Source organism: Musca domestica, unplaced genomic scaffold (genome assembly GCF_030504385.1).
Source record: "Musca domestica strain aabys unplaced genomic scaffold, Musca_domestica.polishedcontigs.V.1.1 22, whole genome shotgun sequence".
Taxonomy (NCBI): domain Eukaryota; kingdom Metazoa; phylum Arthropoda; class Insecta; order Diptera; family Muscidae; genus Musca; species Musca domestica.
The window spans coordinates 5,528,291-5,544,814 of NW_026712262.1; the positions used below are offsets into that span (position 1 = coordinate 5,528,291).

General features: G+C 34.8%; 1 protein-coding gene across 7 annotated transcripts in view; it reads left to right on the forward strand.

The window, feature by feature from the left end:
* The window catches only part of LOC109612913 (uncharacterized), a 206,019-nt gene that overhangs the window by 131,108 nt on the left and 58,387 nt on the right, over nt 1-16,524 (forward strand). Inside the window, exon 1 of one of the 7 annotated variants that reach the window (XM_059122949.1) lies at nt 14,994-15,970. The exons of the other annotated variants lie outside the window; for them this stretch is intronic. Coding sequence (XP_058978932.1) covers nt 15,966-15,970 — 5 coding nt within the window. The 5' untranslated portion in view covers nt 14,994-15,965. Of the gene's footprint in view, nt 1-14,993; nt 15,971-16,524 lie in introns of those variants that run through there. 7 annotated transcript variants of the gene reach the window in all.

Below are 16,524 nucleotides of genomic sequence, written 5' to 3' on the forward strand. Positions count from 1 at the left end.
AAAGAAAAAGAAAAGAAAAGCCAAGGAAAGTTCAGGAAATAGAAAATGTAATTCTCTTGTAGCAGAGATGGAAAACTAGTTACTAACAATATTACTGTTAGGGATTAAAAAACTAACTGTGTAGATGATAATCTTAATTGGGATTTCAATGGGATGCGTTGGAAAGAGAGTGAGAGAGAGGGGGAGAGGGAGACTAATGGATGAAATCTAATATTTTGTATTTTATTAGGAAAAAATAAACATCAAATAAAACCAAATTCCGGAAAAAATGAGTATGACATGTAAAAATAGCAGCTAAGTTCGGCCTAAACGAACTTTTAATATCCTCCACCATTGGGTAAAGAAAGCATTTTTAAGTATCAGAATTCAAACGTGTTCCACTTTAAACTACAAATACCAGTAAAACCGTTGAATAGTGCCGTTAAACTTTTCAAAAAACCATAAAATGGGTGAGGCCGTTATATGGAGGTCATACCAAAACGGGAACCTCTATAGACAATTTTATATTGCAAGGATTATCATGTACCATATCTTCTTAAATGCCAAATTTGAAACAATTTCGTGGGTAAATATGACTAGGATTTTCAAAATACCGAATATCGGTGGGTAACGTAATGAGAAAACCTGGACATAAATATCCAAGTTCTGCCACCAGAGCCAGAACCCATTATGAACTACAAATACCAATTTCTGGACAAATCTGTGGAAAAGTGTGGCAAAAATCATCATACCACCGAATATCGGAAGGTATAGTTATATGGGCCTATATATACTATGTTCCGCCACCGGAGCTGGAACCCATTATGAACTGCAAATACCAATTTCTGGACAAATCTGTGGAAAAGTGTGGCAAAAATCATCAAACCACCGAATATCGGGAGGTACCGTTATATGGAAGCTATATCAAAACGTGGACCTATATATACTTTGTTCCGCCACCGGACCTAGGACCCATTACAAACTAGAAATACCAATTTTTAGACAAAATGCCGAATATCGGAAGGTACAGTTATATGGCGCCTATACCAAAACGTGGACCGATATATCCTATTTTCAACACCAACCATGCTAGACACAAATTGTTCTTTTGAAGTTCTACGGGCTGTATCGCGATTTCAACAGACAGACGGACACCGTTAAATCGACTTAGAATTTTATGCTGATCATGACGAATATTTAGGGATGTTGCAAACGGAATGAAAAAGTTATCCCTCCTTTTGAACATGGAGGGTAGAAGGAAAAACAGCTAAGGCTGAAGGAACATGAAAAAAATTCCATAGAAAAATACCTCTCAAATGACACAGATTATATGACGGCTATACGAAAACGTGTTCCTTATTAACTAATTTTTGTCATAGGCTGTTGTATCGATTCCGAACTTCAAATTCGAAATTTAAAACAATTCCGGAAATTTAAAACAATTCCGCTAAAATCATCCGAATATCGGGATGTATCGCTATATGATGGCTATACGAAGACGTGAACCTGCATTGTCAATAGTAACCCATTAGGAACATCAAATACGAAATTTGAAACATTTCTGGTGAAAAAAAATCATCAGAGGGAGGTTTCGTTATATGAGGGCTATCTGAAGACGTGGATACGCAATTTTTTAACATAGGCTGTAGTAACCATTACGAACTTTAAATACGAAATTTTAAACAATTCCGGTAAAAAAGAATCTCTAAAATCATCAAAATATTAAATATTGGGTCCGACATGGCCCATTTACGAACTTAACATACCTACTGCCAAAATGATAGCCCTCTATCTCAATTCGTTTCAAAGATAGCGTAAATACAACAGTCAGACGTCGCTAAATCGACTTAGAATTATACTCTGATCAAGAATATGTACACTTTGCTGGATCTGACATGAGTATTTTGAAAAGTTACAAACGGTGGAAGGTATAAAAACGCCTTGGTTCGCTCGAGAGACTTTAAGTTTTGAAAAATAAACAAGAAATGTAACTTTCGTATAGGTTCTCAGGACCAAATAACCGCTAACTCATAAAATGAGTATGCGACATGCGTCCAATACCTCAAGAACACAAAGAATATCAGGCTACAGGAAGCAGGCCCTATTTGACAATTTCTGAAAATCTCTTAAAAGAAGAGAAAACAGCTGTTTTATAGAAAATACAGTGGCAGGTACGAGAGAACTGCAAGGAGGTTAAATCAGAGCTCTGATTTACTCGCAAGCTGGGGTACTCTAAGATTACAAGTTTTGCTAGAGCAGACATCCGAAGAACTTGCTCGAATTTGAGTAAGGAGTGAAAATCGTAAGTATTCGAGCAGGAATAATCCTGGGAGTAGAAAAACCTAAATGAGAAAACTCTAGTTGTCGGTTTCACTCGAATAAGGCGTGTATGCTCGCATCGTTTTAGATTGAGAGCAAAATTAATTTGAAAAGGAACTGATTCTTCTCCAGCCAAGCTCTTTTTGTACACAAAATCCACCGGGTCCATGCTTCTCCTCTTTTCTCTTCTCCAAGTAAGGAGGAGTAATCCTGAGAGTAGAAAAACCTAAAGGAAAAAACTCTAGTTCTTGGTTTCACTCGAATAATTAATTTTTTCTTTTTGGATTGAGAGCAAAATTCATTCGAAAAGGAGCCGATTCTACTCTTGCCGAGTTTTGCTTTTCTACACAAAATCTACCGGCAAATTGGTTCTTCACTTTTCTCTTCTCCAAGTAAGTAGGAGTAATCCTGGGAGTAGAAAAAACTAAAGAAAAAATCTAGTTCTTGGTTTCACTCGAATAACGATTTTTTCTTTTCGGATTAAGAAAACGAGCAAATTCTACTTTTGCCGAGCACTTTTTAAGTTTTGCTTTTCTACACAAAATCCACGGGCACCGTGACTCTCCTCTTTTTCAATTTTGTACACAATCTCCGCCTCTACCACAGGTAACAGCAACTTCAAACCCGGTTTGCTGTTACACACACAAAAAATAATTTTCCCTGGATTTCCCTCCAGCGATTCAGCTCCCGCTATAATTTTTCAAACAGAAGGGAGGCTCCAGAGCTCTCCCACAAAAAACAAAAGAGCGAAGGTTAAACTTCGTGTAAAACCTCGTGTAAAACTTCGTGTAAACTTGCGAGCAAGTTTCACTCCCCAATGACAACGAGCAATTCTGTACTCTGGTTTTATGTGGGAGCGCTTGCGTGTACTCCTGCTTGAAAAAAGAGTGGAAAACGAAATGTTGAAAATAGAGTAAGATTTTACTCTAAAAGAGAAATGGACACAAGCAAGCAGTGGAGTTTGTGTGCAAAAAAAGAAAATCTATGATATTCTTGGCTAATAAAGATTAAAGACAATATTCTCCAACACATTTGTTTTTTTTTTTTGGTTTCGTTAGCTGTGTGTTGAGAAACTACCTATGCTTGTAAATAATAAACCAACGTTGTGACAAAAACTCAAAGAGTATATGGCTGGAGTAAAATCAAGTAGAGCGTATTTTACTCCCACTCGAAAACGAGTAAACCATATTCGAGTGACATTGAACTATTGAGTGCGCTCGATTTATTTTTTCTTACTCTCAAAAGTACTCCCACTCGAATTCGAGATAGTTTTACTCTCTACTCGAATTCGAGCGAACATTTTCACAGCTTTGGTATAAATAGTTTAATCGCTCAGTGGCTCGATTTATTTATGCAATCGTTTGGTTTGATCTTCTCGAAGAGACAGCTGTTCACTAGTTCCTTATTTTCCTTACTTTCCTTTTTAGATAAAAAAACATCCATTGTGTATTTTAATACTCCATCCCTGGCTTCATCGTGCATAATACACATAAAAACATACATACTATTAAAATGGAAGACATTTCAGAGAAAAGTAATAGCAGCAGAAAGAAGAAGTTCATAGGTAACCAATCCACGTTGCTTGATGGTGATGCCGTCTTAAGCAGTATGGTCGGTCGGTGGGTCGTCCATATTCATTTGAAGTGGCACATTGCACTTGTCTCTTTCCATTTGTCTAGCTTCTTACCTTCCCTACATATGTATATGGGTGGGATCCTTTTATCCATTGCCAGTTATTTGCCCTCTGAAAGAAAGTTTGACTGCAGTTCAGTTTAAGGTCTGTCCTTTACATTTTTTTTCTTTTTAAACTCGATTTTCTTCATCCTTTTTGCAATAAATTCTACTTTTGCAGCCATTGTCATGGAACTTTTATTAAAAAACTAAAAATCATTTGCATCGACGATAGCAATGCACTGATTGTGCCTTTTTGCCATAATTTTTAACCATAAAATACCGTTATTACCATTTTGCTGGTAATTCTCTGCAACTTCCACTTTTCTGGCTGCATGCAGATGATTGGAGTGTATATAGTGCCTCATCCTGGTTGCCATCCCAGATACATAGAACATTCATGCTGCAACCCATTGTAGGTCGAATGTACGGTCGCTCGCACGCTCGGTAGACAGTAGTTTAAATCGCCCATTATTTCCACGGACACGTAAAATGGCAATTAATTTCCCTTTAGAAAAAAAATGAAATATCGTTTCGATTATTCGGTTGATTGTTTTTGTGGTTTTTGGCAAAAGAGAGGGAAAGCCATAAAAATGAGAGAGGAGCTATGCATAAAACCCTCTCGCCTTTTCATGACTATAGTAAACGGGTATTTTTTTTATTATTATTTAAATTAATTTTTACCATTATTGATGGGGGATAGCGGAAAATTGGAGGCAGTAACAAAAAGTAGAAATTTTTAAGAAATCCCCTAAAGAGAAATATTTACGTTAAAAAAGAGACTATTACTTTTAAAATTCAAGTAGATAAAGGGTGATTTTTTAGCTGTTAGCTTTTTGGCAGTGCTGTTCCTTCCTGTCAAAATAAGGGGTTATAATGTGGTTTTGTAAATACTCATTATTTGTTAATGAGATTTTTGGTTGGGAACATTTATCATTTTTTTTAAATTTCCATTTCCAAAACTTGATTTAAAAAAATAACCTAGAAACATTGACGAGATAGGCCGATCAGAATCGTAGCATCAATCTTCTATGTTGCGCCCCAGCCATATCAACTTCCAAGGCATATGTGCATTCGAATCCTAATGTTTTAAATTCGTTTTTTTTTTATTTTTTTTTTTTTTTTTTTGAATATTAATAAAAACAAGTTAGAAAATATATATCGATTTTGGCGATATAACAGATCTTGTGTTGATGAAAATAAAAATGTTGACCCTTTGTGGGGGAGGTACCAGAAGGAGTATACCGATATATCATCTTCACATCAGACCGCAGGTTAATAGATATATTGTGATGTGTGAAATATGAAGAGAACCGGATGCTTTCTTCGGATTTTATAATCGTTTTGGTTATTCAAAACTTTGACCCTTTGTGGAGGAGGTACCAAAGGAATGATCCGACCTCTGCCATATTTATCACAGATCTTGTGTTGATGAAAATATTGAGATGTGCCATATCTGAATGGAATTCGATGTTAATTTTCCGTTTTATGAGCTTCATGGATATTCAAAATGTTGACCCTTTGTGGGGGAGCTACCAGAAGGAGTGGACCGATATATCCCATCTTCACACCAGACCATGGGTTAATAAAAATATTTTGATGTGTGATATCTTAAGAGAAACGGATGCTTATTTCGGATTTTATAATCGTTTTGGTTATTTAAAACTTTGGCTCTTTCTCGGGGAGGTACCAAACAGAATGATCCGATCTCTACCCTATTTATAACAGATTTTGTGTTGATGGAAATATTCATATGTACCAAGTCTGAATGGAATCGGATGTTAATTTTGTGTTTTATGAACTTCATGAATAATCAAAAATTTGACCCTTTGTGGGGGAGGTACCAGAAGGAGTGGATCGATATTTTCCATCTTCACACCAGACCTTGGGTTAATAGAAATATTGTGATTTGTGAAATATGAAATCCAGATCTAGTGTTGGTGGAAATATTCATATGTACCAAGTCTGAATGGAATCGGATGTTAATTTTGCGTTTTATAAACTTCATGGATATTCAACATTTTGACCCTTTGTGGGGGAGGTACCAGAAGCAGTGGATCGATATATTCAATCTGCATACCAGACCTTGGGTTAATAAAAATATTGTGATGTGTCTAATTGGAAGACGGGTTAAGTACGTAAATGGGTCATTTCCAACCACGTTTTCGTATAGCCCCCATATAACGGTACATCCCGATATTCGGTATATTTATGATTTATGCGACACCGGAATTGTAACAAATGTCGTATTTAAAACTCGTAATAGGTACTACGGTCTATGACAAAAAATTAATCATATGTAGGTTCATGTTTTCGTGTATCCCCCTTATAACGGTACCTCCGATATTCGGTATTTTAGTTATTTTTGCCACATTTGTCCATGTCCATTTTCATATAGCCGCCATATAACGGTACCTCCCGATATTCGGTATTTTCATGATTTTAGCGACATTATTCACCGGAATTGTTTCAAATTTGGCGTTTGAAGTTCGTAATGGGTACTACAGCCTATAACAAAATTTCGTAAGAAGGTTCATTTTTTTTCTTCAGTTTTTTTTTTTTGAAATTTTCCTACCAAATGGTTGATGGTGAGGGCCCGGAAGAACTTATCCGTTTTTTACTTGTTTTTTAACTTCTATGTTGCCTCCCAGACAAATCAATATTCAACACACTATATTCCAATCCAAATATTTTAAATTCGTTTATTTTAAATATGTGATTTTTATGAAAACTAAAAGTTTTTAAAATGTACACCAAAAATAGGTCGCACAAGGTACGAAAATTACCAATTAGCGTTGCCATATTCCCACAATTGTTTCTCCTTAGATATTCGTGTTTAGGGGATTGATCTCTCGAGAGAAAGGCTTTGCATTGGAATGAGTTTCCATGCGATGAAGCTGAATATTTCTATAGCAATTCTAGAGGAGGATCGTGGTTGACATTCCCATAAAAGACAGTATCCAATAATATATTGTTATTAAATGTTTAAATTTAACATTTTTTGTTAAAATAATTTAAGCGATAAATCAAATTTAAGGAATATAATAATTAAGAAAAAAATAAAACCACTAAATATATAGGCCTTTGCTAATTTTACCATCTTAAGGTGGGAAAATGGCTTCGAATTTCAAATCTTCCATGTACAATGCACAAAAAATGTCCAAAAGTTAAGTGTTTCAGAAGGAGGGCAGGGACCTCTTTCTAAGACTTTTGTCCAATAAAATTTAATAATTTATCTCCTGGAATTTTTTCACCAATTTAATTGAAGTTAGGAAATTTTTTAGCAAATTTCTTCTCTATCTAATCGGGCATTGTCAAGTGGTCTGTCTACAGAAGATAAAATTGTAGACTTTCTAATCAAGAATGAGTCATTTCCTTTTGTTATTGCAATTTTCCTGAATTATTTTCGTTTTCACCTCCTCCAAGTCCAGGGGCTGAATTTTTGTTCTGCGAAAATATGAAATAAAAAATATTTTTTTTTTATAAAATTTTTTATTTGACATTTTTTTTCTTTATAAAAGTTTTAATTTCACATTTTCATAGAACAAGAATTAAGGCCCAGGTTATTGGGGTGGGCAATTTTTTTTTTTTGAACACTTCAAAATGAAATCTTTTTTTTTCCGAAATAATAAAAAAATATTTCAAAACTACAAATTTCAAATTATATCAGATTGTCCCCTCTATTTGTCTGTGTGGACTTGTGTTTTTATTTTTTATTTGTTGGTATTTTTTTAATTCGTTTTTATTATTATTTATTTAACGATAACGTCATACTGTTTATATGACATTTGTCATCATCCGCATAGCCACGACTTGAATAATAAAAAATGAATGTTCTAGTTTCGTGTTGTTGGTGTTGTTTTTTTTTCTTTCATTTTATTTTTATTCTCAAATTTTATAATACTCGACATTTTTCTACAAACTCACACACACACACATTTATGGACTGTGTGTATAAACACGATTATTATCAGCTGTTTGTTTGGCATTTATAGGTTGACAAGGTCCGACGTTCATCATCGCCGGATGGTCGGTCGGCTGGTTGGTTGGTTGGGTTGAGACGGGGATGGGTGGTCAATCACTGATTGTGGTGGCGCTATAATTGTTACCAGACTTTTTCCTCTCATTTTATTTGTTTTTTTTTTCACTTAATTGGTTTAATGGCATATTTATATTTTATATAAAAATAAATATTATTGTATGTGTGTATGGTAATATATAATTACATTTATAATAAACCCATTCGTAACTTAATATTAATGCGGAATTTTTTGTTTTTCTTATTTTATTTCAGGTAAGACATTTACACCAGACTACACGCCGGATATTAGCTAGTTAGTAGCACACGTTTTGGATTAATGGATATAGCAATTCTAAGTATAATATTTTGCAATTAATTATATATTTTATTGGACAACTCAGTAGCTAAAAAATAAAAATTCTTGTTAAGCTAAGAATTTTTAAGACGATTTTTCAGACTTAAATCATCGGCTGACTTTTGCGTAAAAGAACAAAGAACGTTAGGGTGATCAAGTAAAAAATTATGACCTAAAATTGAACAAAGTAAACCTAAATTACTTTGGTTTTCTTTACAAGGCAGCCAGCCAATAACTTAAGGTGGGAGTACATAAAAAGTTTTTTTTTTATTGAGTCATCGGCGGGCTTCTTCGTAGAGAAAAAAGGAATTTTAGGTTGACATAGTTCGATTTTGGCTCTACGCTCTTTTGTTTTTTTTTCCAAAGAAGCCAGCCAATGACTTAAGGCAGTAAAAAAAGCGTTTTATGTATTCTCACCTTTAGTCTGTAAAAAAATCTTTGCGGCATTTTATAGATCTGAAAAAGCTAGCCAATGATTTATGTCTTTAAAAAATCTTCTTCGGTATCTTTTTTTAATCTGTAATTTTTTTAATATCTGAATATCTGCACAAAACTTTATTCTCACAGAAAAGGATTCTCTCGATCGATAATTTCTCCAATCATAAATAAATGCGTAGAAACAATTTACGAAGATGGCAACTCCTATGGTTCATTTTCGTACCTTGTGCGACCTATTTGTTGTGCACTCTTCAAGAGCATTTGTTTCTTTTTATTAAAATAAAATCACTTAAATTAACAATATTGGGATTCCAATGTACATAGAAGTTGAGATAAAAAAACTGCAATAAAGTCAAACGCCATAATTTTTAATTTTTTTTTCAAATTTTATTGAATGAAAGCAAAAATGTCGGAAATAGTATCAAATTTTAGAATAAATTAAGATTTATTCGAATTGGTCACCTTTGCCACGAATTATGGCCTTCAAACGTCAACTGAAACCGACAAACGATGCCCAAATGTTGCTCTGCGGTACTTTGGTTCATTCCCTGCGAAGCGCTTGCTTGAGATGATCGACACTTTGGTATTTAGATTGTGGTGTAAGTTCTTGCACTTTTTGTAATTTCAATAGCTTTACCCCGAGCCCGTTTTCCAATATTTGCAGAATGGAATCTTGCGATATGTTCAGCTCACGAGCCATTTTTCGGTCACTGTGACGCCGTTTTCGATCATTTTCGAACCATTTCTGCTGATGTTGCAGTTTTTTTCAATCCACTTCCTTGACGTCGGGCTACGCTACCAGTATGACGGTAAAGAGCGATGGTGCTCTAACGATAGCCACTTGTGGTTTTTCAGCCAAATATAAAGATCACAATCACACTATCATGCATGAATTCCATCACGATTACGTTTTTTTTTCCTGGAAAATTCTAACCAAAATGCTTTTGTACGCTTGTAAACCATATAATGAGCTGTTACTGGAATAATTTTAACAGCTGTCAGACGAGTGGCATAGAAATGAAAGCAGTCTGACGTGGTTGCAGTTTTTTCATCTCACCCTGAATACCCTCTCTAGCCATATGGCTGAGGGTATAAAAATGGGTTCAGTGCCTACTTAGAAAACTAAAACTTTACTCCTCAAAACTACGAAAATTCAGAAAGATGTATAAAACTTTTATTTGAATTAATAGTACTACCCATGGTACAATGAATTCAAGGTAGGGCAGAACTATCATATGATTTCAATTTTTTTATTTTTCTGGCTTAATATGTCAACTTCATTTGTTTATGTGGGCGTATTCTTTTCAATAATAAAAAAATGTTCAGAAAATATTCAAATTCTGGTGTTTTCGCAATGCTTATTGCAACGTATGCATCGACAAAGTCTTCAGTTTTTGTCGCGAAATAAACCATAAGAGACATATAGAACATGATTTAGAAAAGAAGTGTTGACCTTTCATTCAGTTATCGCGGTTTTCAATTATATATTCAAAATAAATGCAACAAGTTGTTTGATTTTTTATTGTTTTGATACTAATTCTGACATTACAAGCCAAACAGGTAGACCTCTATACTTGAAATTTTTTCAAAGTTGACGTACCTTCTCTTCATTGTACCATGGTACTACCCAAATAAATTAATGTTTGAAGATTACTTCATAGAAATGTTGATCGCGACTGTGCCTCGAATGGTCTATCTGCTTAGTCCAATTTTTGCATACTCATCCCAACATTTTGTCCGGTATCGCACGAATAAATGCTTTAATGTTGTCTTCTAATGCGTCATTTGGAACTGGCATAGACATGAGCGTAAAATCGCAATTTTTGCTGGATTATGATATGACATGTATAATTATGCCTTAATTATGCAAAGCCCAAGCATAAATTTTATCAAAATATTATTTGTTGTATTTCGTAAATAAATATCGACCCAATCTAATTTAAATGACCACTTCACATACAATTACTGCCTTTTTTCGATCTACATGTACCTACCTTCCCATCTATTAAACGAACTCTACATCCCTACCTGTCAAACAACACATGTTATTTGCATTCGTCCTTTTTCTTTTGTTGTTATTACATTGCTAAACGAACAAAAAATATACAGCCATATGTATTTCCCGGTTCTTGTTATTATTGTTGCAAATAATAACAATAACATTGCTGTTGCTGCAGTGCAGGGCCGGCCAATGCATTGGTTGCCTGTCGTTGCTGTTGCTATTGTTGCTACTTGACTGTCCCGCAACACTTAACAATGACAACAATAAAATCTTTTCTGTTTAGAAGTCAAAGTGAAATTTGACAACAATGCATGTGGGTCGGTCATACTTTTTCCTGTGCATGCGTGCAAACGTCAGGATGTCAGCCGTTTGGCCTGACGGACAAACAGTTGTGGTGCGTAGCTGTCGTCTGTCCTTTATGGCCTTTTACAAAAATATTGTGCAGTAGCAGCGGCGGCGGTCGCAGCAGCAGCAACGACAACACCAACAATAACAAAGAATTCATATTAATGAAAATATAAACAAGAATGCAGGCACACACACACTCACACAAATGCAAAGCAAACACATGACGTTTTACGTTTACTTTTCTTCTTCAATTGCTATTGTTGTTGTTGTTGCTGCTGCTGCCATACGAAGTGAATGTAAAATGTGTGTTTGTTCGTGTTCTTTATTTCTTTCGTTCGTTCGTCTGTCCGTGTGTTCCTTGCCCAAAGTTTGTTTATGAAAGATTTTGCTCTTCTTTAATTGCTGTGGGAATCTCTGGGCAACGTTGTCACATTTCAGCAACAGCAGCCTTTGCATTATTTGCGAGTTTATGGCGTTGCTGTTGTTGTACCGTGAGAGGGGTTGGTTATTATTTTTGATATGAATGCGTCGTCTTGTCGTGATGTTTGCACTTGTTATTCTGTTTGCTTCGTTCGTTGTTGTTGGTAGGTCTTATTATGGGTGTGTGTGTTCAGGACAATGACAACAGCAGCAACAACAACAACATCGACGACGCATTAAAAGAGAACAAGACAAGTTCATTTAGTCTATAAAGTTTGTTTTTATTGTTATATTATTGTTGTTGATTTCTTGTATTTTTTTCTTGTTGTTTTGCTTCCACTTAATTCTACGAAAAGTTAGTAATTTCTCAAGAATATGAGCAATATTATTTGTATGACTTTAAGAAAAAAATCCCCCAGAAAGCGACAGCAACAATTGTAAAGAATGAATGTCAAGACCTGATTATTGGTGTCCTAACCGTCTTTAAAATATAAATGGAAATACTGTCGAACAAAAAACTGACACTTCTTGGAAATAAAATTAAGAGAGTGACTTGGTGACTGGGTGTTTTTTGAAAAAAAAAGAAAAGAAATAACGTTTTTAGTAGAAGAGTTGGTAAGGTACGGTAACCTTGTTCAATCATATTTCCAAATTATAGAATTGACAACGTCTCATCTCTCTCAAGAGCCACATATCTTATTGTAATCAATTTTTTACGAGCTAGAGGAAAATTTTGACACACTTTCTAACATTTCGGACGGTATGCTTCCATCTTGTCTTCGAACTGTAAAGGTGAAAATACATAATAAATAGGCTTTTTTAATTGTGAAATTAGAAACAATTCCGCTAAAATCATAAAAATACCGAGTTTGACGAAGTATCGTTATCTGGGGACCAAATTTTGAAAAAAAAAAAAAAAAAAAAACGCCCTTAAAATTACCAAAATGTCGAATAACGGAAGCTTTCATTGTATGGAGACTATACGAATACGTGGACCTGCATACCACATTTGTTGTCATTGGCTGTAGTACCTAATACGAAATTAGGAACAATTCCGGTAAATAATGTCTCAAAAATCATCAAAATACCTAATATTGGAAGGTACCGTTATATATTGTTTATATGAAAACATGGACCTACATGACCCATTTACGAACTTAACCTGGATACTGGCAAAATACTCATGTGTGCAAAATTTTAGCCTTCTATCTCAATTCGTTCGAAAGATAGCGTGATTACAACAAACAGACACACATCGCAAAATCGACATAAAATTTTATGCTGATCAAGAATACACAAATTTCGTTGGGTCTGACATAAGTATTTGGAGGAGTTACAAATGGAATGACAATGTTAATATACCCTTCATAGTATGGTGGAGGGTATAAAAATCTCTGATGATATGCCGTATAAATGTGGATTATCACTGGTCCAGACGTTTCAGTCAATTGATTCAAAGTTAATTATTTAATAATAAATTATTTTTTTATTTTTATTAATTATCCTTACAAAAAAATCGGTATGTCGACTCTTGGAACATGTCATATCGACAATTGGCAAGTGGTGCGACTACTGCCAAAAAAGAATTATTTTAATACAACTCCAAATTTATGAAATTTAAAAAAAATTATTAAAACTTCATTTATTATTGCAAAATCTGTACAACATTTCGAATCTGAATAAACTAATTTTTGAAAAGTTCCACTCAGAATGTTGAACGATTTTAAACGTGAATATCCTAAAAGTGCCGACTACTGGTACACTTACGCTATGTAGAGTCACTAGTTTTTTTTTGATTTAGCCTCCTATAAAATTCTACACGACCAATAAATAGGAACTAATTACAATCGTGATGCTGCCACTATTATATATCAAAAATATAACAAATGCCTTGCGATAATACACAGTCTCCCCCACCAATTAATTCTTATTCATGGTTTACATCTTTCCGCTCCCGTTTAAACTTCTCAAAAAAAAGAAACAAGTTTCCTCCATCATATAAAATATGATAACAACAGTAATGAGAGCAATGTCTGTCTATCGCACAGTAGTGAGTGTGACTCATGAAATGGGTACGACGACAATCAGAGAGACTGTTGGACGGACGATCTGTCGTTTTGTTGGTTGGTTGGTTCGTTCGTTTGGCGAATGAGTGATAAAATTAATAAACGACCTCTGGAAAATGATAACACAAAATACCAAAAAACAAAAACTATAACAACAAATGCCACAGAGTATTGCCGACGATGACAACAATGAACCATACTCAACTTGCGAACAAACACACGCACACACACACATGATGTTCAAACATTTGCTGCTGTCGCTGATTCTTCTTCTCCATTCGATATTATCCATGCCGCAAAACAAAGCGAGTTCTTCTTTGTCATGCCATAATGCAATAATAAATACCCCATTGCTGCTATTCATCCAAATCACACACAGGCACCGAAATACACCACACTGTCGTTCGTTTGGTCGTTCGGTCTGTTGTCGTCATCATCGCCATCATATGGTTGTGGTTCTGTTATTTATTTTTTCCCCATGTCCAATTTCTAGTTATTTTTTTTGCTGCTGTTGCTATTTTTAATGGTAAACAGAAAATTACTCCTCTCGCCGCTCTACAACAACAGCAACAATGCATCAAGCCGATTATGCGGCAGCCCGAAGTCGCAGCAAAATAACAACGACAGAGCTGCTCCCCTGTGTCTGATTAGTTTAAATTGGTATTGTTGTTGCTGATATTGGATTTTTGTTGCTCTGCGCCATCGTTGTTGTCTTCGTCTTCTACTTCTCTCTACCTTCGTCCATGACAACGGACGTAGTCATGTCAAATTCTGTTTTTGTGTTATCGACATCAATGTTGTTGTTGTTTTCGGATTTTTTGCCGTTTTCTTCGATGATTGGGGTGTGTGTTTTTATTTTTTGCATGCATTTTCTCTGCTCCCTTTTATTTATAATTTTCTATTATCTTTGTTAATATTTTTTTTTGCTTTTCCAGTTATCTGTAATAGCAATTTTTAATTGCGCGCCAATTTTGATACATGTCTCACCACGTCAAAACGTCGTTAGTAACACAACTGAATGTCAGCCACCTTTCTCTCGTTGATATTTTTGGAATCTTTTTTTTGTTGTGTTTGTAGTAAGTGATCGGTGCACAGAGTTGCCAATTTCGCTGTAAAATTGTCGTATTTAGTGGAATGCTTTGTATTTTAAGTAATTGGGGTTAGAATGTATAGATAAAAGCGGTTTGCTAAATAAAAAGAAAGATTTTTGCTGCCTGGCTATCGCTTATGAAAAATTTTGCTGAAAAATCTATTTATCGTTTTATTCCCTGACATGTGCATAAGAAATGACAGAAGCCGTTAATTGACAACAAACTGAAAAGAATACCAAATTGGAAACATCTGTAGCTTAAAATTTAGCAATACCCCTACAAATACCCAAAATCGGAAGGATCCGTAGCTGTATGGTGACTATAACATGCATCCAAATTGTAGGCAATTCCGTTTGAAAATGTACCTATACCAACATCACCCTAAAAATTAAGGAATTTGAGTATAATTGCCAATCAATTCAAAAAAAGTGGTCGTTGTAAATAAGCCTTTAGCTGATTCCTTGGCATTACAAACCATTTAATACTTTCTCAATAGAAAAAAAACGTGTTCTCCCAACCATCAACTTAATTCAGCTGTTAGAAATGTCAGTTGGTTTTACCCGTTACTCTGAACGAAACAAAAATACTTTGGCAACACTGCACACAGCTGACAGCGGCAAACACACATGCGTGTTGTTTTTTCGATGCTTTGTAAGCAGTACGTCGCTGTCTGAACCCCAAACAGCCACTCTCTCTCTCCGTGTGCTGTTAAATGTTTGACAGAAATTTTTGTTAATATTTTTTCGGTTTCTTTTGATTTTTTACGTAGAAAAATCAGAAAACAAAAAAAAAAAATAGCGCTGTGCAAATATTCAAATGATTCAAAATAGAAGGCTATTGTGTTGTTGTTCATCTTTTATAAGCCTAAATAATTGAATGGTTGGTGGTGAGTTGTGAGATTCCTGGTTTCTCTTTAAGCTGTCATAATTCCGTGATTGCGAGTGTGAATACAAGAAAAATAAATTGAAGAAAGAGAAAAAAAAAGAAATAAAAACACAGGAATCAAAAGAAATTAAAGAAGAAAAAATTGATTTACTGGAAAAATAGTGAATATTTGCTACGAAAAAGAATTGATCTTTGAAAAAAAGATTCTGTATCTCCTCTCTAGATTTCAAAGCCTTTTGTTAAATAGAGTGTTTCATTTCCTTGAGTGTTTGCTGTGGCTGTGCCCGCCATTGGATATAATGACAAATAAACAAATAAATCTGCATTATTGCCGCTGAAATTTGACAACGAATGTTGTCGTCCCCGCCATATGATGTAAGTCGAAAAGAAGTTATTATTTGTCGTTGGTTATTTTTTGCTGATATAACAAAGTTCAGTTTTGAAGAAAATTTTCCAGTTTTTTTTTAAGTTGATAAGTGTAAGAAATTAGTAAAACGAAAGCAAGTAAATCCAGAATTGTACTCGATAATCAACGTACATTATATAGTCCTGTAATGACCCCCAGGTTTTTGCCAAAGCTGGGAATCAGACTCCATGAAATGCGCTGTAGTTACGGAATGGTAGCCTGTTTGGTCAATCCCTTTTTAATTTATATCTGTCCAAACTAAATATTTTATGGTGGTCTGAGTCGATCATCATTACTGGAGCAATTAATAGCACTTCTAATGCCTTAAAGGGACGATTTGGCTGAATATTATATATCCTTTGATACGCTCTTCCAGTTTCAGTCATCGAAAAATGCTTTTGGGCGCAGAAACTAAATATGCACATATGTGACCCCCATTATGGCATAGGAAGTACCCCGGGATTACTTGACTTACGACTTAACTATAGTTTAGTAAAAACACTTCGATTTATGTCGAAATTTT